At 37.1% G+C, this 25,473-nt stretch overlaps 1 protein-coding gene across 2 annotated transcripts in view; it reads left to right on the top strand.

Moving 5' to 3' along the window:
• Positions 1-25,473, top strand: part of GRID2 (glutamate ionotropic receptor delta type subunit 2) — a gene marked incomplete at its 5' end in the record, with an annotated part of 737,620 nt that overhangs the window by 143,271 nt on the left and 568,876 nt on the right. For both annotated transcript variants that reach the window (XM_081999455.1, XM_081999454.1), the window contains one exon: positions 8,459-8,614. In XM_081999455.1, the coding sequence (XP_081855581.1) occupies positions 8,459-8,614 (156 nt within the window). The remainder of the gene's footprint in view (positions 1-8,458; positions 8,615-25,473) is intronic.

The raw sequence follows: 25,473 nt of genomic DNA, 5'->3' as shown, positions 1-25,473 counted from the left end.
TGTGCAGTGTTTTTCAATTTGCAGGAACAAATTCTTTGTGGATCTGCAATTTGGGCAATCAATTAGTTGGTTATAAAAAAATGCAAGATATGTGTAAATTGTTATTCCTTTGATATAGAAGTTTTTACACTCCTTTTCTACTGAAGGATCACTTAATGAGAATGTAGAACAATTGAGAAGGGACTTTATTTTACCAGGAGATTTTCTGATCGCCTTTTTAAGATGCCTTTGATTATATGTTGCATAGAAAAAAAAAAAAAAGTGCCTGAATAGATGCATTGTTTTAGTAAGACCCCAATGTTTTTCCTTCTTCTCCCTCTGCCCTCCTCCTCCTTGTACTCTCTAGCCAACAACAACCCTTCACAAAAAGGGACTGGCAAATAACAGATTTTTTTTTAATGAGATTAATGAGACTCAGCAAATGATTTTGACATATTGTACAATCTGTTGTATTAAATATAAGTAAAATGGTGGTTTAGATCTTGCGAACAATTAGAAATGCCTGTCAGGATGAGCTTAAAATAAATCAACAGTGATTAGAATATATTTGTGCTTGTGTGTATGTGCCCAACGGACAGTGTAAATAAGGAGGATAAGATCTTAGACTTTGTTCTTTCCAAATGTGAACGTAATTCCCAATGACAGTGATGTGTATTCCCAATGTTGTAAAAGAATTAAACAAAACAAAACAAAAAAAAAATTCCAGTGTGCATACTACTACTGCAAACTCTGACAACAGTAGTTCTCAGAATTTTCTAAGATCTCCACAGATCTCCAGCACCAGTTGTGGCCAAATGAATTGACCCCAGACTACCTCTAAATGCATTAAAATTAAATTTTGTAAAGGCAACACAATGACAATTGATTCCATACCTTCAGGCTTGTGTTTCAGCTTTCCTAGAAATTCTATATTGCTTTATAATTAATATTTGACATACAATAGCTAAAACACTGGCTCTCACTGTATGTAAATATGTTCAGAAAAGCTCATAAAAAGCGGAGTCTTTATTTTCTTTGTCAATCTGTCAAAATTAGGTCCTGTAGAGAGGAAAAAAAAAAAGAAAATGCAAAAAAATGAAAAGGTCTAATACAGTAGAATACCTTCCTGTAGTCAAAACTTTTAAAACAAATAAGAGACTTCAGGAGCAAGCAGAGCTATACTGGATGTTTTGCTATGAGATTGGGACATGAAAAAATGGCCATGCTTCAACAGAAGAATGGAGAGACTTTTCTGTGTTTAGATGATAACTGCATTTCCCTTACTTTCATTGTGTTTGAAACAGGCTTTGCCTCTAGCAGTTTGCCAGATTGAAACACCTGTAAAATTCCTCTTTCACCTCTTTGTTTCAAATATTTGAAGTTAGAAAACAAAAAGCAACTAAGGGAAGGAATTGCTCTATCGTTTACATGAGGTTCCAGCCATATAGCTGCACTGAGGACAGGGGGTTAACCACTTAAAAAAGGACCAGAAATGGACTGTGTACTTCTATGGTGCAGCTCCCAGAGAGAGCAGAGGTACCTTCAGCTGTGGTTAGAGTAAGTGGTGTCATACAAAGCTGGCAGTGCCATATTAAGCTCAGCAGTCTCATTTTAAGGGGTGACTTGAGAGAGTTTATTCATATGCTTGAAGTTAGGCTTGTGCATTCAAAGTATTTGCTGAATTTGGGTATGAATGGGGAAACATGGTAGAAAACTCTTTCATTCTCCAATGCAGTTCTTTAATCTTTGATTTAATTGTTGTGTCCAACTAAAAAGGTAGTTTCTCTAATTCCTTCAATACCAGTAGCATAAAATTCATTTGTATATGTCCACCAACAAGGTGGCAAGATTTGCAGGGAAGGTGGCTTCCCTGGAAAATAATGTGCATTTGTGTGGGGGTTTTTTTGTTTTGGGGTAGGGTTGTTTGGGTTTGTTTTTTTTTTTTTTAATGTATTCTTATTAGGTGTGGACTATGTATTTACTAATTTTTCTATTTTTTTCATTAGATTAAAAATGGATGCAATCATGGTTGATTAAAGAATGTGTTTTGGGGATAGCAGCAACTTGTATGCAGGCATATGTAATGTATGGCCAACCACTGTCAGTGATCTTGGGGAAACTGGCATTGCTCATAGTGTGGCCTGGAAAAACATCAACCCTTCTCTATCAGAAGTAGACCTTTACAAAAGTCCATTGAAAATAAAATGACAGTAGGCATGATTCTTCTTTTGCTTGAGCAGTCTTACATAACTGGTAATCCAGAAACTAATGAAGTTTCTCTGGTCTCACCTGTGCCACTTAGTCACAAGTGGACCTTCTATACGTATGTGTAGATTTAGTGTTGACAAATACATTCTGTTAAGCTGTTTATTTTAGTTTTCTTTTACATGTCTGATGATAAATAGTGACAGGTATGTGCTGATGTATTGTTCAAGTTCTTGAGCTGTGCTTGTAAAAATACAAAATATATAAAGTAGAAAGAGAAATCTTACCTTTACAGTTTGGTGGGCAGGGGGGTATTACTTTCTCTGCAGAAGAAGCTGGTCTCTTTCACTGTCATCATGGGAGCTGTAAAAGTCTTCAAAAATTAAAATGAACAAACAATGTATTTGAAAATACAAGTAGTATTTTCAAAAATTTCAACTTGGTCTAGACGCACTCTGGTGCCAACTTCCCTGTGGTCCAGAGTAGGGAGCCTCTGGGGAGCAAATGTATGAGGCTGATGACTTCAGACACAGGGGACTGGCTCTGCCCTGAGCTAGAGCCCATGCTGGCCCTGTGTGAGCCAGCCGTGGTTCCTGAGGACTGGGGGGCTTGACAGCCAAGTCCTGTGCTGCACTTGGCATCCGTGTGATGTATCTGAGGACACATTTGCTGGAAATTCCCTCCTGATACAGAGGAGACAGAGGATTTCCACTCCCTTTGTGCTGCAACGACAAAATCAAGCTTACTGTGCTCTTTCTAAAGGGTTTTCTAAACCCTTTCCAAAGGGTTTCTAAAACTTTGACAACTGAAAAGAGAAAGATGAAGCATACTGGTGTTGTTCCTTCATTGATAAAATCAAGATGTGATTGCATGTACTCGACTACCTATCAGTTAATAGACAAATTTAACAGCAACTCTAAATGTGTCACCAGTGAAATTTAGGGTCCAGCTGCATTACCATGATAATGGTAATGCTGGATACCATGATAATGGAAGTTGCATGCACAAGGGAAGGTCTCTGTATGTGACCTTCTAAATTCCTACATGAGTGCAGCCAGACTCTCAAACATGTTCAAGTCCCTCTTGTTCTTGCTGACAATAATTCCATTATAATATAATTGGCCATCTATAGCTGTATGTATATATTCATTCAATCAGACATAATAGTTACCAGTATAGCCAGGCATTTGCCATTATAGTTAAAAATGAATGGACTCTATAAAAAAATCTAAAAAAATTTTCCCCACCAGACACTCATGTGACCTAGAAATAGCATGGCATTTTATTCTACAAAGTATCTAAGGATCTCAAATATCAGTCTCATTGATTTAAGCCCCCAGATATTAAAGTCTCCTAGCCTTATTTCATATTGAGGAGCTAGACCTGTAGCCATGTACTCATAGCCCTGAAGGACATCTCAGATGAGGTTTGCCATGAGGACTTAAAACCCCCAGCTTCCAGTTCTGAGTGTTAACAGCATCGCCATTCTTTTCCCAGCAGCTGCATTAAGTTTCTCATTCAGAATAATAAGGTAATAGCAGCAGTGAAGAAAACACAATGGAATTGGATTCAGACACTGGAACAGGCTGGCAATATCAGTGAGACAAAGAATTTTCATCAAATTAGCAGCTGCTGAGAACATTAGATAGTCACTCAAAAAGTTACTATGTTTTATACTTCCCCATTTTCTTCCGTTTCTCTCCAAACATTCCTGGACTTGTGAACTAGTAAATTATTGGGCAAAATGTATATTGTTTCTATTGGTGAGGTATGTGTGCACGATGTTATAAAGTGAAAATAAAACTTATGTGCTGAAATTGAACTGTGACCTCAGTTCACAATGGCATTTAATCTGTGTACTCACCCTCCTCTTTGAAACGAGGTACTTAATTTCCCGAGACTAATATGGGGCACTGAGGTCCAGAAATGTCATAATTTCATAGTTAATAAAATTACAATAGTTGAAAACACTGCAAGAAGTGGACTTTGTCCTTTCTTAGTCAATAGAAAGATGAACATTGGTTTCAATCTCTTCACACTTCATCCTTGCAATCATGACACATTTCTCTCCCATTTTTACATTTTTCTGGGCTGATTCCAGTAGACTGCACAAATTACTCTAGAAATAGTTGATAATATCTAATTTGGATTATATTTTTATATGTATGAGTCAATAGGACAAGTGATGACAAGTGATCTTTGAAAAGCTTTTCTAGTGATGTCATTGGTGCTTGGTGAACTTACTGAGCATTTGTATGGTTTGGTCTACATTCATTTCAGTTGGCAGATTTCTGGTGACATGATCAAGTGCGAATGAGATAGATAGTTAAACACAAAGAATTCTCTACTAAGCGACAGGACAGTATTGATATGCTGAAGGTTTTGAAAATGCCAGTAGAGAATTATATTTTTGCTGTACTCATCCAGATTCTGAAATAAAGCTGAAAGTAATGACATGCTAATAAAACAGGAGAGGGAAACTGGTGCAAAGTAGTTGCTGTGTCAGCATGTTGGCTCCTGCTGCAATCATGGGAATACTCCTTGAGTATAGTTAGAAATGACATGTTTAGTGTGAGGCCTGTTTCAGCTGAGGTGAGCAGTGGGGGTGGAAGAGAAATGAACAGCATCTACTTTTGTATAATTTTGAAAACTTTTTCCATTTGTAAATAGTTTTGTTGCATCATCTTCTAGAGAGCCAGTGTCACAGTAGCTGTAGGAATAATTTGCTTTTTCTCCTGAGCTGCTCATTACTTTTTGTAACAATTTTTCTTATAGCCAGAAGGGTTCATTTTGGACACATACTGCAAATAAGTTTGCAGTCATTCCAGTTGTCTCATTTTGCAGCTGTATATGAGGAAATCAGAGAGTATGTGGCTCCCACTATGAGAGTAATTTTAAGGTGTGATACCCTTTATTTGTTCAAGTTGTTTGTTTGACTTGACTAAAAGATTGTGTTTGAAAGAATAAGCATCAAAACTTCAGTGTGATTTCAGGCCTCAGCACAGAAAGAAAATCATACCTCATACAAAAATAGTTAAAGGCTGCATTTTCAGCTAGCTGTAAAAAGTTTGGTAGACCTGTTTCACATCAGAAAATTCACTCCTGTCAACCAGAGGATGATTCCTGAATCTACATAAAAGGAAAGTATTCCAGCAATGCTGGCACAATCCAAACAATGCTTTTTGCCTTTTCATTGAAATGGCTTTTCTTTTAGAAAACAAACAAAAATAACATCCCTCATCACCTGTGTAATGTTCAGAGATATATAGACACATGGAATATAGTAAAAATAAAACACAGGGACCTAAAAGTGTATATACAACAATAGGAACAATTTCAGAATGATTCAGGGGTTTTGTGGTTTGGTTTTGGTTTTTTTCTAGTTTTCTAATTTTATTTAACAACTGCAATTAAACTTTGAGAATCAGTTATGAAATAAAATTTCTCTTATCACCGTTTGAAGTGTAATGCATGTGCTGCTGTGCACTGCCGTATCCTGAAAGGAACAATCATCTTTATTATATCTTAAAAGGTTTTTTGCCTAGCTAAGTTAGATACTCTAATGAATAAGGCCTTAGTTTCTCATGGAAAACAATCTAATTCCTGCTAGGGTGCTCAGGCTGGCACTATGCTTGCAACGTTTTGCTATTCACCTCTGCATTTCTTTGTTTTACCTGTGGAGATACTCCTACACTAGAGTATGGGTAATGTCTCGTTTCTGTGAGGTAGCTTGTTTAAAACATCAGATGCAGTATCTAGTTAGAGGAGACATTTTGCAATTTGGTGTGATATATGGAGCCGTAAATGAAATAAGCAGTGGTCAGAGCAAAATTGGAGCAATTATACCACAGCGAAAGTGTGTTGTTTGTGAAGGCTGCATGGAGTTTCATCTAATATGGTTCCTTACAGGTCCAGATGCCGTCACAGGTGGGATTTGTGTCAGGCTGAGAAATGGGAGAAAAAGCATAGGAGTTGATTAGGGATATCTGTGTGTGAGTGTGAAAGAAACAAAAAAAGATTCTCGAGAAGGTTCATCTGTTGAGGAATTTGATGTTGGACTGCTGAATGCACTGTCTTGGGAGCAGTTCTCTGCTTCCCGGTGGGAGGGCTATGGGACAGAAGGGGATTTTTGTGATGGCACATGTGAAAGAAACACTAGATAACTTGGACTTCTCTGTATCCTGTGCTCAATAAATGACCTGGATTATTTTGGGGACAAAGCCAAGGTTTAAGGTGACATTTCCCAGCTGTACAATAAGATGATGTACTCTGCAGTGTTGGCTGGAAGGTCTTTGTTTTGCCATGCTGTTCTGCAACACAGTCAACAGCTGCCCTGTGTGCGTGCATGAAACCAGTGTGTGTTCACTTCCTTCCAGTATTACAGAATTACTCTACAGGGATAGAATTTGACTAATTACTATCATTATTTTCCAACTTGTTTATTTTCCTTCTTAATTTTAACTTTGTTACTTAGTAGCCATGTAAAATTGTTCCTTCAAATGTTTGTTAATAATGTCTGCTAGGCTATGGCATCATCATCAGTATAGGTGTATCCCCAAAATGAACCATGTGTGGTTTTGAACTGTTCCATGAGGTTAGAAACAAACACGTTTATACAAAAATTTGTATCATTGGGCAAAGTCTTTTGTACCCTTAAATGCTACCTGGATACACAAATAGTTGTCTTTGTGGAGAAGACACTGTTTGCAGTGTCTTGCATACCAAGCATATTCTCAGCAGTGTGTGGCTTTGCTTTATGGAGCTAAATAAAACAAGGGAAATAGAAATGGGGGCAAGGGAGAAAATAAATGTTTTTAGCTGAGATTTGCACAGAGATGACAGGTGAATGAGGTGGAGAGGTAAAAGAACAGCTGCTCCAGATGGCAGCAGCTTTAGGAGGGAAAATGCTGGAGTCAAAACGGTCAGATTGTAGGAAGAGATGACACTCATGTAGGATGAGTGGTGCTGGCAGGGAGATGAGTGTTGGAGGTCAGCGGGAAAAACAAGATAAACATTGTGTATGAAGTTTATTTCTCTTAAAGTAACCGTTTCCTGCAGATGAATCTTTTTCTGTTCTTTTCAGCACTGATTGCAGTTATTTACCTGAAATCATAATTGATCAGCATTTTCTGTTATCTTTGGCTGCCTCACCACATATACTACCTTAGTTGAATTTTGTGTTGGTGACAGACACTCAAGAATAAATAAACCTGAAAACATTTCATAATGATTAAATACAGTTTTCAAAAATCTGTGTTTGAAGCACCCCTTCTCTTTAATCTACTGCCTGGAAATGAAAGCTTTAAAGATGCTTGAAAATCTAACAGCCCTGATTTGAGGGTTTTAAATAATACAGTATTATTCATAGGACTGTAACAGTGTAATTTGAGCCATCAAATCTACATAAATAGTTCATACAAGAAGTAAATGTAAAACCATAGGATATTAGTGATGCTAAAAGTGACACTACAGTTTAAAGAAAGCAAAAAAAGCTAAATCCTCTGGATTAGCCTGGAATTCTCTTTCAACACACTTGAAGAATTGGCTGTGCGAGGGTTGGACACCCTCACTCTGCCAACTCCTCCTGAGTTTAATGGCTTCCTGTTTATGATGTTCTGCTTGAATATTTTGAGGAAGAAGGCAGAACAGTCACTTTCTGCCTGATTTATAAAGGCAGAAATTATTTTAATTAACCGCTTAAACTTAATTTACTGACTTCAAGAGTCAGACAGTTAACTGGAGTGGTTGTTTTACAAATCCAATAGGAATTATACCTAAAATAGTTTATATCAGCTCCTGAGCTGTCTATTTATCATGGTTGTCAATTCTAACTCATTTTCCCACTGCTGCTACCATTTTAGGCTTATTCTCACCTCATTTGAACTTCATATTTTTTAATTGTCAGTAGACATTAAATTAAATGTATATCCTAGCCCGTTGCAGTCAATCAATGGATTAAATGGTACCTTTGGAAAGGTAATTAGTTCTTATTTCTTGGCCATGTTCCTATATAGATAATTTGTTTTGCACTTAATTAGATTTCTCCAATATTTCTACCTGGAATCAATGCATCTCTTCAATTTATGTCTTAAACTATGTCAAAATGTAGAAACTCTGTATATTTTGAAGCAGCTTCTGGGCTCTGTGTTGAGAGAACTGTTCTTCTGGAGTGAGCAAAGTGATGATGTTATAGCGATTAACATTTTGGGATATTGCAGGTGAAAGTTGCAGTGTGATTTATGTTTGGTTTTGTTTTTGGTTTTTTTTTCCCCAGGGGCAATTTTTGACGAATCTGCCAAAAAAGATGAGGAAGTTTTTCGAATGGCAGTTGCTGATCTCAACCAGAATGATGAAATCTTACAAACGGAGAAAATCACGTGTTCAGTGACATTTGTCGATGGCAACAATCCGTTTCAGGCTGTTCAAGAAGGTAGGACATCTAAAGAGATTTTCTGCTGTTGTTTCTGCAGAGACATGGAAAATACCACCCTGATAGCTTCCAAGCTTTATGATAGATTTGTAATTTTTGTTGGCTTCTTTTTGGCTACAATATCAAATATTGCATTTAATTTTGGATTTAGCTGCTATGGTTTGCGTTAGTCTAGTGACTTGAAACTGTAAACTTAGCTTTTACCTGTTTTGTAAGTAAAGGCTCTTGAAAAATGGCAGAGAAGTCACATACAGCTTGCCTACATCTTCCCTCTTGCAGGCTGTTTTGAAGTTATTGTCAAACCGATAGTCCTTGCTTTATGACTTCTTGATACTACTTTTTGGTTTAATTTTATACAACTATCAGAATTTAGTTGGAAAATATAGGTGGTTGTGTGGATAACGTTTTCAGCACATACACTTGGAAAAGTTACCTATTTTATAGAAGTGATTAGAGATAACCTGATGACTCAGAAATCTACCTGTGTCCAATATGATTTTGTACTCAGTCCGTCCTTTGTCATTCTGCAATTATTGGACAAGAGATGAGGATGTTACTTTGGGCTCCTGTGATAGTGGTAGGATGATAACAGGACTCAATATTTTAAATCCCTCTGAGCTGGATTAATAAATCGCTGGTATGACTGAGCAGTTGTCTGGAAAGACAGCTATATGTAGTCTTTAGAAATACGAAGTCAAACTTGTTTCCTAAGAAGTCATTATTTCTTTGCTGTTCTGGCACACTAACTTCTGTCTCAGATGCAGATAATGTTTATTGTAGGTACCTTATTACATTTTCTTAAAAAGGAAACAAAATTTTGATGACATTCTATATCCTTACTGGCTGTGTATTGACACTTGAGGTAGAACTTGAGATTTAAGCAGCAAACTTGCAAACAGTTGCTCCAATACTTGTGAAGTCAAAGGTCAATACCTGTTTGGCTTCAATGGACTGCTGATAAGGCAGTGTTAATGAAAAAGTCTTTAATGCTTATATGCCAAGTTTTTATCAGTGTTAGTCTTAATCTTTGAGAAATTAGGAGTTTTTTGTTTTGGTAAATTTTACAAGTGGTTAGATGTGTAATGAGAAGCGTTACAGTCTGGGCTTGGTAAGGCTGAGGCAGAAAAAGCAGTGGTTTTGAAGGTATTCCAATCAGAATAAATTCAATTTCTTTCAATCTGAAAAGGCCAACATAAAAACTGAAGCTATTGGATGATTTTAGAATCCCAAGGGGAAAATAGGTGAGGTCAATCTTTCTTAGATACTTTCTGCACTGTTAGTACTTAAGCTTTTTTCCAATTCATGCAGGATGGATAATGTTAGCTGATGACCTGTGATTAACATTGATTAACACTGAAACTTAGTAATTAATTCCCTTTATCATTGTGTTAAAGCAGTTGCAAATTATTTCATAGAACTATGTTTTAAACAACTAATTTATTTACTTCTACTTGAAGAAAGCGGGACTGTCTGGTAAAGTAAGAACATTCCAAAGGAGTTAATGACCCTATATTTCAATATTCAATAAATTATTTTGTGCAAAAGTTACATTTGCCATTTTTGAAAATATCTTGGTACAGTCAATATTTGAGATGTGAATGGAGTAGATTTTATATGCATTTTATTACCGTGTCTTGGGGGGAAAGGTCTGTTGTGATGAGTTCAGGAAAGTATTTGCCAGTAAAAACTGTTTTTTGTAAATGCATAGGCAAATACAGCTACATGGCTAGCAAAGTCTCATATTCACTATCTTTTGAGTGCCCTGTATTTTGTTTGGCATGATTTGAGTGAAGAACAAAGGTTGCATCTTTTGCAGGCATATGTCTGTGAAATTTTGCTTGTTGAACTATTTTACCATAGTTAATATGTTCTCTTTTAATTTGTTTTAACTGAATTACAAGCTGCACTGTAATGTTTGAATTACTTTGCACCAGTTTCCTCCCTTTCTCCTTTCCTCCATAACTTGATATCACTTGCCCCTGTTCTTAATTGTATTTCTTACAAGCAGTAGTATTTGGGAAGGGGATCTCTGTAACTGTTGCCACATATTTCATCGTTTATCCCTTGGAAAAACAGCCAAAATGCACTATACTAAACTCCAGAAAAAGATCACTTAAACACTCAGGCTATTTCTGTACTCCATTTGTAAAAGAAATGCTAGAATGAGGGTAAACCTCATGTTTTTAAATGTGTATGGCATTCAGTATGCCCAAACTTGCTTTTTCCGTGCCAGCGTGACCCCTTCCTTGGAAGCATAACAACATTAATATGAGTCCAAGGTACCATGGCCTCTCCTATCAGGTAGAGCCTACTGTGCAAAATATACAGTATTTATTTATTGTTATATTCTACTATTTATTGATAATTTTTGTATGAACTGCCTGAAGTTTGCTCTGGTTTAGTTCACAATATCTTTTTTTAATCATTTGGAATTTGTTTCATCTTGTCTAAACTACAGAATAGCCTTTCAAAAAAGAGCTTTTAATGTTTGGTAAAATGTTAATTTAAAGCACTAGAGCCATAATAATAACTTAGATTTTTTTCTACATTTGTCTAAAATGTGTAGCTTTTAGTGAATAGAGAAACTTTAAAAAAAAAAAATTGCTTAAGATTTTGAATTTCAGAAAACAAGAAGTCATGAGCAAAGATCTGATAGAACAAGACATTATACACAAAGGAGATATTTACAAATTTATTTTTCATAATGATCCACTAACGGACAGCATGTATTATTTCTACTTTTTATTTCATTTTATTAGTAAAATTAACGAGTAACTCCCAAACAATGTAAACAGGAACACTCAGATACTTCATATTGATTGTGGGATGTAAAGGTAATTTATTTGATAGGATCAGTACCCACAACAGTGCGGTACTTACTGTTCTTCCCTCTAAATCTGTTTTTATAAATTATTATGGTGCTCTGAAATATCTTCTATTTGTGCCTTAGGCCGTCTCATTAACAGTTCTGATTGGAGCAATGAGACTGTATTGCGAAGCTGAGTGGTTTTATCCTGGAAGAGCTGTGAATGACATGCCCCGTATCTCTGGAAGTGCCCTCAGGGACAATTTGTAAGCATGTTCTAGTGCATGGAAATAGGAGATGAAATTAAGTTTCTTTAAGTTAGGGAAATTTTCCTCCCCTTTGGTTTATGCTCTGTCAAATAGGGCCAACAGCAGGCATTATGCATGTGGTTTAGTGTGCAACTCACGTTTGCATGTCAACATTGTGGGGTGGCACGGACACCTATCAGGGTGGGAGGAGGTTGAGGTTGCCCCATGAGGGGGAAGGCGAGGCCAGGGCAAGCCTGCTGGTAGGTCGGGGTGAGGACCCAGGAGGTGCATGGCCAGGTGTGCGTAGCTCCAGCCTGACGGGCGCAGGGAAGAATTTGCAGAGGAGGAGAGTTGCCGAGAAGGGTGGTTGAGGCACGTAGATGGTGCATCCCAGGCCCTTGCAGCAGCTGCAGCCCAGTTGCTAAGATGTGTCACAGTGACACACACCTGTGGAAATGTCCAACACCTCATGTTCCTGCCTCTCTTCATTTCTTTCTTCAATACAAAATACTTCACAATATTTGTGACACACTTTTAGGTGATGTCTGGAAATATTTGTGGTCTTGTGTGTTTGAGAGATGAAGAATATTGTGGCTGGCTTTTTTATGCTGTGCTCACATTGGCTGCTACAAAGGGAAAGCAGGAATTTAAGTTCTCTTTGTATAAATAATGAAGGAAATAGGGATAGTCAGTTTTTGCATGCTAGCAAGTCGGTATTGTAGCACTACGAAACAAGGAATTATGATGCCTGATCCATAGTAGTGGCAATAATAATATATGTTAGCATAAGCTTTTCTTCCTTTCTTGTGAGACTTCAATTTACAGCACTATTTAAATAGGGGTAGGATAAGCCTTCAAAAGGTTTTGAGTTCTACAATACCCTTAAACCATAGTTATTTTTGAAAAGAGCCATGTTTCTATATTTCTTTTTAATGGACTGGGTGTGTTTTCTTTCACTGTGAAATTTGGTCAAAATAAATACATCACTTCTTTCTTGTTCGTCAGAAAATCATTCTGTTCTCTTATCTTTCTCTTGCCATTATTATTCTTGTGTTTACTTCAATACACTAATAATTAAAGCCTAAATTTTATGGTTCAAAGCTTGCTATTTCCTCCAATTTTTAATTTTTCATTGGTCAGATGGTTCCTGAATGGCTAATGTGAAATATGCAATAGCCTGTGCATTTTTGTGGGATTCTCTGCTGAGTTACTTTGGTAGGCTGACTACTAAATATCTGTTTCAGTGCACCGCTAATGATTCTCTAAACCCTCGTTGTCTTCTAAATGTTTTCCACAAAGTCGTGTTCTTGCGATACTGATTTATTTATATTTGGGGGAAGGTGATTTCCATTGATACAGGTATTATTGTCTGCCAGAATTCCTATCACAAGGCAAGTGGAGAGAGAGGGGGGGCTTCGGTAACTTGAAGTCAGCAGTAACACTTTGGCTCGTGCTGATCTGCCTCCTTGGGCAGCACAGTTTCTACAGCCCCCATGCTGCCATTTCCACTTGCACAACAAGAGTTACGAAGCAAGCTCTGCAGGTGTTTGCAGTGCTTGAAGCATCCACAGCATCTGGCGGGTTGTTGGAGCTTGGTAAGACCCACGTCCAAAGATGAGTAGGGTCCTTGGAGATCCATTGCCAATACTTTAAACCTCATGGCAAACGTTTTCTTTTTACTTGGTACTGATGTTTTTTTATCCTGCTCCTTTCTCCTACCTCCTTTTTTGACAATATCACATTTTACCTATCTTAAATAACATCTCTGCAGTAATCCAATGGGTTTTTTTTCTATGGGCTACCTATAAAGCATGACAAATAGATTTCAGTGATGTTGTTTGAAAACTGCTTTGTTTGACAAGTTTTCCTATTCCAATCATATATATGTGGGGTTTATTTTTATTTTTTTTAAACCAACCTTTTTGTCATTCAGGTTAGTCACCAGAGTATGCTTACAGACACCAACTCAAGCCTTCATAATGGCTTTTGAAAGCTTATTGTGATCAGTGAAGTAAATAAGGCAGTGAGTCATAACCAAATGGGATTCAGCTGTAGAGTAACAGAGGTTTGTAGGGCAGCAATATGTATGAAGGTCACATGTAGGATTTTATTCAAGCAAAGTTTTATGGTCAGAAATTACAGCCTGATGGATACATCTGCTTTGGCCTTTGGGACTAGATGAATGTAATAAAATTGTCCTTTCCTGTTTCTCTGATTGCTGTAGAAACCTGTTTATATCCACAGATTTCATGGACTGCTAAACTTTCTTTCACTTTCTGTCACTTATTTCCTCAAATTTCTCAGCCTTCCTTGTGCTGTTTATTAATCAGTACATATTCGGTTTGAGATTAAACCTTTACAGGGATGCACTTCTTCACTGCCCTTCCATTTCATTCCAGGTTTGCTTTCTTATTTCCCAATAAAATGGATTTTGATGTGAAATAATGTTACTAATACTGGGGAGGGGAAAAAAAAAAAAACATTTCAACTAGGATTGGAACTATAAAATGTTAAGGTAGAAGACGAGAAGAATTTTAATAGTGATATAAAACTACATTGTAAAATCAGAAACTCCTGGAAATGTTTGCAATTACAAATTGCTTGTATCATCAGTACTTCAGAAAATATGGCAAAAAATCTTTTGAAATACCTATCCTCTGTGCATCTACATCATGTACCAACACTGTGCCCTGTTCTCGAAGTGTCAGGTGAGAAGCCTGGTGCTCTTACACAGGTTTGTTCTCATTTTAGTCCTACTAACCCCACCAAATCAATCAGATCTCTGATTGACATAAGTGTGCCACAGGAATCCACATGTTGGCAGCTTAAGAAAAAAGATTTTTACAACAGTGGTGATAACATTATGACAGTTGGAACGATAGTAGTTGCATGGGAGAAGATCAGGGAGAAGGGAAGAGCGAGCATTGACTGAACTAGAAAAGGGACATGTAATAGAGGCTTAGTTTAGGAGGAGCAGGATGCATATTTAAAACATTTTCAGCAACAGTTTCAAAGCTCTTGTGACCTTCCTTTGCCTAGAAGTAATCTACCCAGAGCATACTGCAAACTGTAAAAGGGGATCAGATTTATTTTGAGTTAAAGACCTCATACTGTTACAACAGTTACAGTAATTGCAAGACTTCCACCACTCTCCAGTCTTTGAATTTTGGTCTTTCAGTGTTTTCTAGCTCCTTCTTTCTTTTAGTAATGTTTTCTCCAGTTGCAAGACAACTTCCATTGCTTTCAAACTGCAAACAAAGATAAACTCTGGCAGCTGTGAGCTGCACTAGACTTTCAGATACTTGAAGATAAAAAAAACCCCTTCATCTTCAGTTCAACAAAATCCTCCCCAACCCAAATAAATTTAAAAAAAAAAAATCTGCCCATCAAGAATGGATTTCTCCAAGGTAGTTTAAGCAACATGAGGAACACGGTTTGAGGAAAAGAGGTGTAAACCTCATCCTTAGTATTCGCAGCTGGAAAATCTAAAAAAAATTTAAGCTACAGATATTAGTGCAGTTGAAAAGCCTTTTCTGATGTATGCTTTCCAAATCGCTGAGCCAGATGGGGGAAAAAAGAGGATTTCTACAGTGCAGGTTAGAGCAAGGTGTTGCCATCTCTTAGTTACTGTTATCCACATTGTCTCACAGAGTACCTAAACACACATAGGCTTTATGACTGCTGTATGTCTTTGTTGTGGTTTAAGGAAAGCACATTAGTGTTTCTATGGAAACGACTTTTCTTCAGGTGACCAGGAAACCCGGTAACATCCCACTGTTGTACCGCGCTTCATCGCAGCATTCAGATGCAACAATACGGCTGGAGGGATTTATGTAGGACCGCAGATCAAAACAAGGACTAGTGTTTCAGAGTTTGCATTACCTACCCCAATACCTTTCTGCAGTCTTTTTTTTCCTTCTGTTTTCTCATGACTTTAAAACAGCAGGAGTGATTTTCCTAACATTGATGCCATTGCCAGTTGCCAAAGTTTGGGTCAACATTAATTTTTATGGCAGATTTTGACATTTCTTTCAGCGTTTCCACTTCCCAATGACAGACAGGAATTTTTAATAGGCTTCGAAAAATTTCCTTCCCAGAATTTGCTTAAAAAGCATGTGACTGTGAGGCAGGCTATTAACCTCTTTACCTCTTTTAAAAAGGTGAATCAAATAAATGAATAGATAACTGGACAAGTGTGATGCCCTTTGATGATGGAGTGCAGAAAGAATTTTATCACATTGCTATAGGAGTGGCTAGAAAGGATGATATTCTGCCGTACTTACACTTTAAAACCAGAATGGATCATTTCTGATTTTGCAATATGCATATTTCCATTTGCAGTTCACAAGTGCCCAATATGTTTTCATACATTAAACACGGTGCTTCAGTCTGCTGTGTTAATGTAGTCTGACACACTGCTAGTGGTTTATTTTTAATAGAGCTATACAAATTATGATGTGATTAAATAATATCAGTAGTACATTTAAATGTTTAAAGCCCCTGTGCTTGAAGGCTTTTGGGGTATTTTAACAAACAGAAATATAGAGACAAAGCAAATGAGAGATGCTTCATCTTCCTAAATGCCAATTATTTAGCTAGCACCCTAGGCTATCAGTCCCCCAAAGTAATCTCCTTAAATAAGTAATGGACACCCTATCCGGATTTCCTCCCTGTCTTTTTGTGAAGCAATGTCCACTAAAATCACTACAGCAGTCAATCATCACTGTCCAACCAGACACATATATTCCCAGACAGGCCTCACAGCCTGCAAGCTTGCAGGCTGTGGCAACTACCAAGGAATAAACTGCTGCATTCAATTGTTTTCTGGTATACAGAGTCTTCTCAAGTCCTCTCATAAATTAACGTTAATTTGGGATTTTACATTTGCTTTCCCTGACTAAATTCTCTGATTTAAGTGGAAGTCACTGTTTCACCTGACAATTTAGGTACAAGTATGTATTTGACTGCATACAGATCTGTATTTGCTGTATGCATCTGTATCTGTGTTTGCCTAAAAGTCAATGTAATTAATTAATTTTAATTAATATTAATTATTTGCTTAATTAATTTAATTCTCCCCTTTGAGCCTTCCTTGCTCTTCTTCCTTCCCTTCTTAAATATATTTTGTTTCATTTACAAGCTTTTTTTGTTGCTGTTGTAATCTGTTAGCTCTTTGGGCACAGGCTGCATTTTTAGTAAGTACACTGATCTGTATTTGAGGCAACAGGGTATCTATGTGATATAAATAATTTGAAACATACTCCTCTGTATGTATATAATCAGAGACAAAATGTACTTTATGGAGGACAGTAGTCTTTTAAAATCTAATTCTGATAATGAGGAAATGAGCCATGACACTCTGGAGGTGAAGCCTGAAGTGAATTATGAAGGTCATTCTCTTAGATGGGGAAATTAATTATATTTTAGCCTGGTTCCCTGTTACTTAGACCCTTTATATTGTATACTACCAAGTAATTTTGACTAAATATCAATTTAGGAAAAATTATCTGAGCAAAAGAGAGCAGTTACAAGGACAGATTTTGAAACTAGGCAGTATTTTATTAAAACACTAATCATATCAGAAAACCATAACCTTCCATGCTTCCTTTTTGAAAGGATGTCTGCTGGGGGATTTCAATGCTCATTTATTTGACTGTCGGTGTGCCTTTAGCTTCTGTGATCACTGGCCCCTCTGAAACTTTTTTCCCTCCTTAAATTCAACCTTTTGCATCTCTTCATTGTGTAGTCTGAGAGAGTATTGAAGTGAGCCAAGCCACTCTGAAGGACGCAGCCATCAAGCAGAGCACTGGCTGGGGGAGATGCAACAGGTAGTATTGACGATAATCAGAAAACACTTACTACGAAGCTGAAGTCGGCACAGGAGTCTTGCAGAGCTTCTCATGTGCTGTTGACACACAAGAGGGAGTCTGGGATCTTTATGTAAGGGTATAAAGCAGTAACACATGGGACTTAACTTCATGTGGAAATTAAGCGCCTGCTTAAAGACTTTCCTGAGCAAGGATATACTTAAGCAATGCCAAATCAATGACTTAATTGTCTTTGGCAGCTAGTATTAATTATTTTGTTTACTTTAAGGGCATATTTTCTCCAGAAACTTGTAGAACCTAGCAGTGCTTTTGCGTCCTGCACCTCTGGTTGCCTGAATGACTGTGACAGGGAGCTGTAGCTCGTGCGCTACGGCTGGAAGAAAAAATGCGGCTGCAGGTCATGGCCATGCCTTGTGATATCAAACTTTTTTCCAGATATCACAACTAATCTTCCAGAGTGCCAGGCCACAAAACACAGTTAAACAAGTAAAAGCCTGCAGAGGTTTTGTTTCTGACACTATGTTTTATGACCAGAGGGTTATGATGTACTGGGCTCAGTCATCACAAAGTACTGGAGAGCTGTACTAAGAAATTGTGGGTTTATGTTACAGGTAAACAATTTAAGCTCACCCCATCCGTTTGTGACCTGGTGTAGAAAAGGAAGCCAGCAAGAAGCTACTTTCTTTTTCAGAAATGTTACGTCTCTAGTACCAAGTTGTGGCTCAGTGGCAAGCCGTGTGATAGCCACCCCTTGCAAAGGGCAGAGTAAGGGAGCATGATTCCCCCCCCTCTTCCAGGTGCAGCCAGATGTTGGACCAACGTTGCTGTAATGTTGGGCACCAGAACCTGAAAGCAAACAGTCATTAGTTGGTCAAATACAGAAGCCAGCTGGCCTAAGAGAAGAGACTTTTGCATTTCTGAGATGCCATTTCAGTGAAAAGGGGTGCCAAAACTTTGTTTCCTGAACAGAGAAGAGGAATCTTTGGAGAAGATGAAATCCATTCAGACTACCAGAAGGAGTTAAAAAAAAAAATTACCTAGGTTATAACAGCTAATGTGCTCTCTAGTGGGTGCAATCTGAAGTGTGAGGTGATGCAAAGAGACGGACTTGTCAAAACAGTTGTCAAAAAGCTCAGTAGTTCTACTTGAAACATGATGAAATTTGAGTTTCTTCCTGAAGCCTTTGCTAATCCTCATTCTCTGATAGAAGGAAGGAAAAGGGAGTAAATGGATATAGATGGAGGAAGAAGACAACTTCCACTTGGTTTTCTTGCCTTTGCAATATTTTTTATCTTTTTTATATATTTTTCATTTCATCTTAATTTGGCACTGATGGATCAAATGCTGAACCAAAATCATACTCTTCTGTATGCTTGGATCATTGAGTTCCACACATCATGGGGCAGAAATTGCTTCCTCTGATGAGAGGGGGAGTGAGTCTAGAGATACTTGTGCAGCACAGGGCAAGTAGTACCTTGGCTAACTTGGTTGCATTACACACAGTGACCTTGATTTAGAACAGTAGTAACTGAGTATAAAACAAATCGCTGAAAACACTAAGTTAAAAATATGTTTTTAAGTAGTTTTCTTTTCTGTGTTAGTTCACCTACATTATTAAAAGATGTACTGTTCTACCTTACCTTTATCCTGGGAAAAAAAAAAAGAAAAATTACTATTCAGAAAAGCATTTTTCTGTATTCCAGGAAGCAAGACTTTTCTTTGTAGTCTTTGTTAGTAACAGCAATTACCTTTCTAATAGGCAAGTTGTATCTTTCAGTACCGAATACCAGCATTATATTGATAGTTCACAGGAATTCTATAGTTAGAATATTTTTTTTTCATTGACTTTCATGATTTGGACGATGAACCTTTTAAAAGAAGATCGGCATCCAGGGAAGCCCAATGCACAGTTATTGCTTGGCCCTATGAGTCACACTCAATTCACAACTTTTTAAGCATAAAACATAATTCTTTTTCAATATTTGTCAGCTTCTTTTTGGAGAGCCTTGGAGGGAATCAACATTTTGTGGTTTATATTGCAATACACCATGAAGAATTTATGTAATGCTGTTTTGTTTCTTTCTCTCTGCATAGGAACGCTTAACCCTCATCAAATCATGCCTGAAAATATATTATTAAAATTTATTGTGAAGGTTTTTTTGGTGTCGGAAGGGAGGATAAGCAGTCATAATTCATGTAAAGTGCTACTTAACACTTCTGCTAGCTGAGCCTTTAGTTCAGTAAGGCTTGCTTGAGGTAGGTTCTGATTCTTCACAGACAAAATGCCACCAAAAATCATTTGACAAGTTGCGATGTATTATGTAGCATCAAAATCCTTTAAGAATTGGTTTCCACATATAAAAAAAAAGTTACGGTTGTAACAAATGGGGCTGGGTATGGCTAGTCTCCATTCTTCCTTCTTTCAATAAACTTAGCAAGAAAGGCAATGCAAGATACTTGTTTTTAGCAAGTGCTGTAATCCTAAGACCCCTTGGAATTTGAGCAGAACTAATTCCAAAGCTGAAATAACTTTTAAAAATTAAATGTACCTTTTAAATGTATTTGATCATACCAAGACCAATTCCCATCTTGGGAATTTCTAACTCTGACTTTTGTGTCAAGTCCCTAAACTAGGATGATACATGTAATAGATTTGCCAGTTCACATACATTTCTCCTCTCTCTTTTGGTGATTTTGTGCTCTTCAGACATTCATTTCACATGCAATCTAACTTTATGGGAAAGTTAGAAGTTGCTATGAATCAGCAGATGTTGTTTTCTTATCTGAAACTGAAGAAGTACTGTATTTTGCAACTTAAAAAAAAAAGGTGAGTTCAAAACTGTCTGTGAATAAGTGATTTCACATTCGATTTGATAACAAAAAACAGAATTTGTATAGTTTTTCTTCACATGAATGCTTCTTGTATTGCTAAACTATCCACTCCTGTCCCCTTGCCCAGTTCATTCCTGTTGGTTATTTCTGGCTGGTCATTGTTATTTCTGACAGTGCTTGTTTTTATCTGTCTGATTTTTACGACATGAATATACAAGAATCTGGAACAAAAGTACTTGGCTTTAGCTGACACTATGAAAGAATAAAAATTCCAGACTCTAAATTACCTCTGAAAATCAGTACGTTCACTCATGCTTGGAAACACCAGGCTCAGCAAATCTTTCTGATAATTTCAATGACATCAGTTGTACAACAGCAAGTGGAAAATATTACATGTAAAAAAATCCATGGATTTAACAATATGCCTGTTGTTGTAGTGATTTTATTCAAAGTTAAGGATAAAAATAACAGGAAAAAATGTAATCAACCTAAGTTATCAGCTTACTGTAGTATTTTGTGTGTTTTGCAAAGATTTTTTGCTGCATGATATCTTGGTGGGTGCCACTCCAGTAGAATTTATGTCAGAGTTCAACCTGGATTCTTCACAATGCAAAGGCATATTCAATCTTAATAAAAGTAGCTGAAATATAGGAAATTTAAGAAAGGTCTGTCAAAAAGCAACAGAAGCAATGTAGAAAATGAGACAGACTGCCATCATATTTTATCAGAGAAGACTTCTTTCTCCCAAATTGACAAGCTGAGCTGTGCCACTGATGTGTAGAAAATAGTGAGGGATGGTACAAAGTGAAAAATGTGAAAGTAACATTGAAAGTTTTGTTAGCGTCTTTCCAAACAGGCTTAATGTCACGCATGTTGGAATGCATTGTTAATGTTGGAGATTTTGATAAACTATCCAAAGGGCAAATGCAAAACGTTCACGGTGGGTTTTGTAATGCTTTCTAGAAGATGCAGAAGCAAAGTAAACAAAAATGTAGGTGTTGATTAACTGTAGGTGGATTTTTTGACAATAAAAATGGCTTGTAGTCTTCCTTCCCTGAAATCTCCTCAGATTCTGAACATTACTGGTGATATGGAGCAACTTGGGAAGCAGTGAAGGATTTATTGCACGACTCACATTACTTATATTAGGGGGCTGGTACATGTTTGAGAAACAGACATCTCAGCTGGCAGCAAGAGATTTCAAATGCAGTTTTTGGTGAGATCTCTGCATCACAGGAGATCTCTACTTGCTACTCAGCTGCAAGATTACAGAGTGAATGAAGACTCTTTTATCTAGGAAATTATCACTTTCTCCAGCTTTTCAAATTGCTCTGTTTCTTGAGGTTAATTAGGCTAGCCATTTTGATTTCAAAAGGTAAGTGTAAGTATTTACACACATACTACCACTCAGACTTTGCAGAGTTGGAGAGTTTTAGAACTGTCGGGGTGCCTGCGTGTGGCTACTGAAGGGGTTAACAGACTTTCAATTAAGTCAGAAGAGTTTAGTATTAAATAGTTATCTCTTTTCTGTAGAGAGCTGTTTTCTATAAAGACTACAGAAAAGTTGGAGAAACACTTGTGCATACAGAAAAATCTGTGCTATTTCTTTCTGTTTCTTTGTGGAACCTGAAGAAGAAAGGATTGCAGCCTCTGAGGGCCTCAGCTGTGATGCACAGAACTTGTGAAAAATTAACCAAATTTATTTTGACTGTAAATATTTATCAAGAAAGAACAAATTATATCATTCGAAGGTCTAATATGAAAATGCACCTACTTGTCAGGAGTTCAATAGTTTATGCTTAATGTGGCTGACTAACCCAAGATCTCTCTTTTTCTCTCAGTTTCTACTGAGGACTATCAAATTCTGTTAATAGAGTTGAAAAGCTATCCCCAATGGGGTTGGGTTATATCTTTTTTTTTGTTGCATAGATCACAAATAGATATGAAGGGTTTAAGCCTAATTCGCTAGCTCTCACTTTCAAAATAGGAATTTAATAGAACCCCGTGCCAGTAACTTCTGTTGGACTCTGCAGAAATCCTGAACAGTGATATTCCAAGAAAGCAATTTGCATTTTTCAGCTAATATGAGGAATCTGAAGATATTTCTTCAAATTATTCATCTGTATAACTTCTTAGTATTTATACCCAGTGATGCATTAATGGAAAAGTACTGTAATTAGGAAAAAACCCCAAAGAATAGTTTTGGGTAGAGATGTGTGTGGGTACGTACAGGATATTAACTTGTGATAAAATTCTTATAGTTACCAAGGCTACAAGAACATACATGATGTCATCTTAAAATGTATCAATAATCTTTTCTGTTAAACTTATCATTGTAACAGAAACTTGAGTATTTGAAATAGACATTTCCTAAAGCTTTACCTGGCATAAATACTACTTGACAGAAGTATCTGTCTTGCAGAGCCATTACATCTGGAAGCCGGAATTTATATCTAGATAGAATAGATTGCAGTTTTGGAAATATCAGACTTTTGGAAAAGTAAAATATGATTCCTGGCTTGTATGTCACACTTGGATGAAAGTGAACTTTGAAATGTTTACCTGCTTTTGGTAGCTTGTCTGTCAACTCTCCTAGAGCTCACTCAAAGTCTGCAGTCTGATTATTTCTTAGGTTGTTTCTTTATCTCTAGATTCATATAAGTTAAATTTAATAATAAAATTTCATATCTTGACTGTCGGTATAGAATTATATACAGCAGAGGTATATAAGTGTAAACTTAAATAGTCTGTTTTATGAGATTTACCTTTGCTGTGTCCAGGCTGCCCCTTGAAACAACTGAACCAAGTTTTGTCTTTCTGTGTACTGTACTCTGGGCTTCACTAAATTTGGAAGGAGCGCATGCTTCTTGGCTGGGTTCCTTGTGGCAGACCTCCTCATTACAGATCTGTCAGGCCGTGGTCAATACAGACTAGCAACAAGAAATCTACGGTGGGCCAAAGTGGGATGAAGGTTACTTTGCACCCAGATAAATTTATCTGTGTTAAGCTAGGATATAAATGAAAAGGGGAATAACTATTATTTCTGATTAAATCTTTTTGTGGTCTCTTCTCGCCTGCTAAGACTATTGGGTATGAATGTCCACGAAGATATTTACTTAAGAATAGCCATTTTTGAACAATTTTCCATGCAAGTAGAACTTAAGGCATTCAAATATAAGACTACCCGAGACAAAGATTCACCATAATGTGTAGGGGGGAGGGAAACAAACAAACAAACAAAAACTGCCTTGCTGTTTAGGACACTTTGCTTTGGTTTTCTTGTTGCTTAATATTCTCATGTGTGTAAACAACTTCTCTGGTTTGGAGAAGATGGACAAAGAGGGTCAGGAGGGAGCATAAGAAAGCTGCTTAGTGCTCCTGGAGGTTGAATTTTCCTGTCTTTTGTTTTAGTGTTTCATTTGGCTCTCTACCTATACAACATGACATTTTGGATAACATTTAATTTTCTGACAAATAAGTAACTTATATAAGAATTCATTACAGACAAACTGTCTTGTGATCTTACTAGGAGCTGCTTTAGGAACAGTTGTCATTTCAGGCAGTGTTGCCTCTCCAGGTAAATAGCAGTTTATACAAAGCCTAATTTTTGAATTTTCTAAAATGTATTATAAAATATATATTTTCCTCAGAGTGTACCTGCACTCTATCTCAACCTCATACAGTTATCAGACTGATTGGTACCAATTATAACCTATCTAATTCTTTATCACTTCTATAATTTTTCAATATTCTCTTTGTGATGGTTGATACCACAGTGAGAGGAGGTCGCTCTCCTTCAGTATTGCAATAGTAACATTTTTTTGGTACTGCAGAAAAACTCCACTATTTCAGGTTTTATTTTAAAATTTAGTACCAACATATTAGCAATTATTTCCTCAGCTAACTTTTAGGATTTTTGGATTATAGACATTTAACTGTACTGATTTGAAAACATTTCTCCTTGATGAGTGAGATTGTTTCCAGAAAATTATATAAACAGATACTGAAAATGCATCCTTTTATGAACGGTGGTGCTGTTTTTCCCCACTGTCTCTCTTTGTAGCAGCCAGCAGCCCAGCCTTCTTATCCGATTACAGCATCGGTATTTGGGCTGTTCTGAAGGGTTGTCTGCACTGTGTGATGATGATCCGTCAGAAGAAGCAAGGCTATGAAAATGCAATGCAGATGTCCAGGTAGAAGAGAGAAACGTTCCCCAGACTGAGCTAATACCACTTGCCATTTGCAAGTTTTGGAGGCTCCTGAGAATGTCATTTAGCATAAGGCATGCTGTTGGAGGCTGAGAAATCCATTGATGGGGTAGACGAGATGTTTCAGAGGATGATAATTGCTATCACTTCAAGGGCACCCTACCTGTCCAGCAAGAATTTGACATCCCTGAGCATCATGCATCTGTGCCATTCCCTTCACCCACTTTCTGTGGCATCATGCTCTCATTGTCTTCAATAGCTGTTACAAACAAATTCAATCTGTTTGTTCCAACTAAAACTCTGAATACAGGATAAAGCCCAGGTTTATTGCCCGATTCACTTTTTGCTCCTTGCGCTGCATTATTGTAAGAGGGCAAGAGAGCTTCACATCTTATTCAGTTAATTTAATGCATATTTAATTTGCATTTCTTATGTCATAGGACAATCATAAGATTTTCAGAAATGGCTTCACTGGGAAATCTTGCAGAGCCTTAAACAGGCATACTGGTCAAAAGCTCACCTGTATTAAACTGTCACCCTCACTCCCTGAAGTAGCGGGGAGTTACAACTGCGCAGCTGTCTCAGTATTGCCTGTTCACTGCATTTCAAATGTTTGCAGGAGGAAAAACATAATCTAAAGGGAAGAATAGTGACTGCCAAGGCATGATAAACATTGCTGAACGCTTTTTTTAATTTCTTCATCACTGGAAATGGTTGAGGTTATAATTTTAAAGTTGTTATTTGTGTACTTGAGAAATGGAAGAACAAAAAAATGTCCTATATTAAAAGGGAGTATATAAAGTTTCTGATAATGAAATTTATGTCTCCTAATCCAGTGTCTGCCTGCAGGATCTGGGCTTCTAAGACAGCTTTTTTTACCTGTGTGGACTGCATGTTATGAAAGATACCACAAATAAGATGAGACAAATACCCCCCA

The sequence above is a fragment of the Phaethon aethereus genome (assembly GCF_964289735.1).
Source record: "Phaethon aethereus genome assembly, chromosome: 4".
NCBI lineage: Eukaryota > Metazoa > Chordata > Aves > Phaethontiformes > Phaethontidae > Phaethon > Phaethon aethereus.
This window is presented reverse-complemented; position numbering and strand designations above follow the sequence as displayed.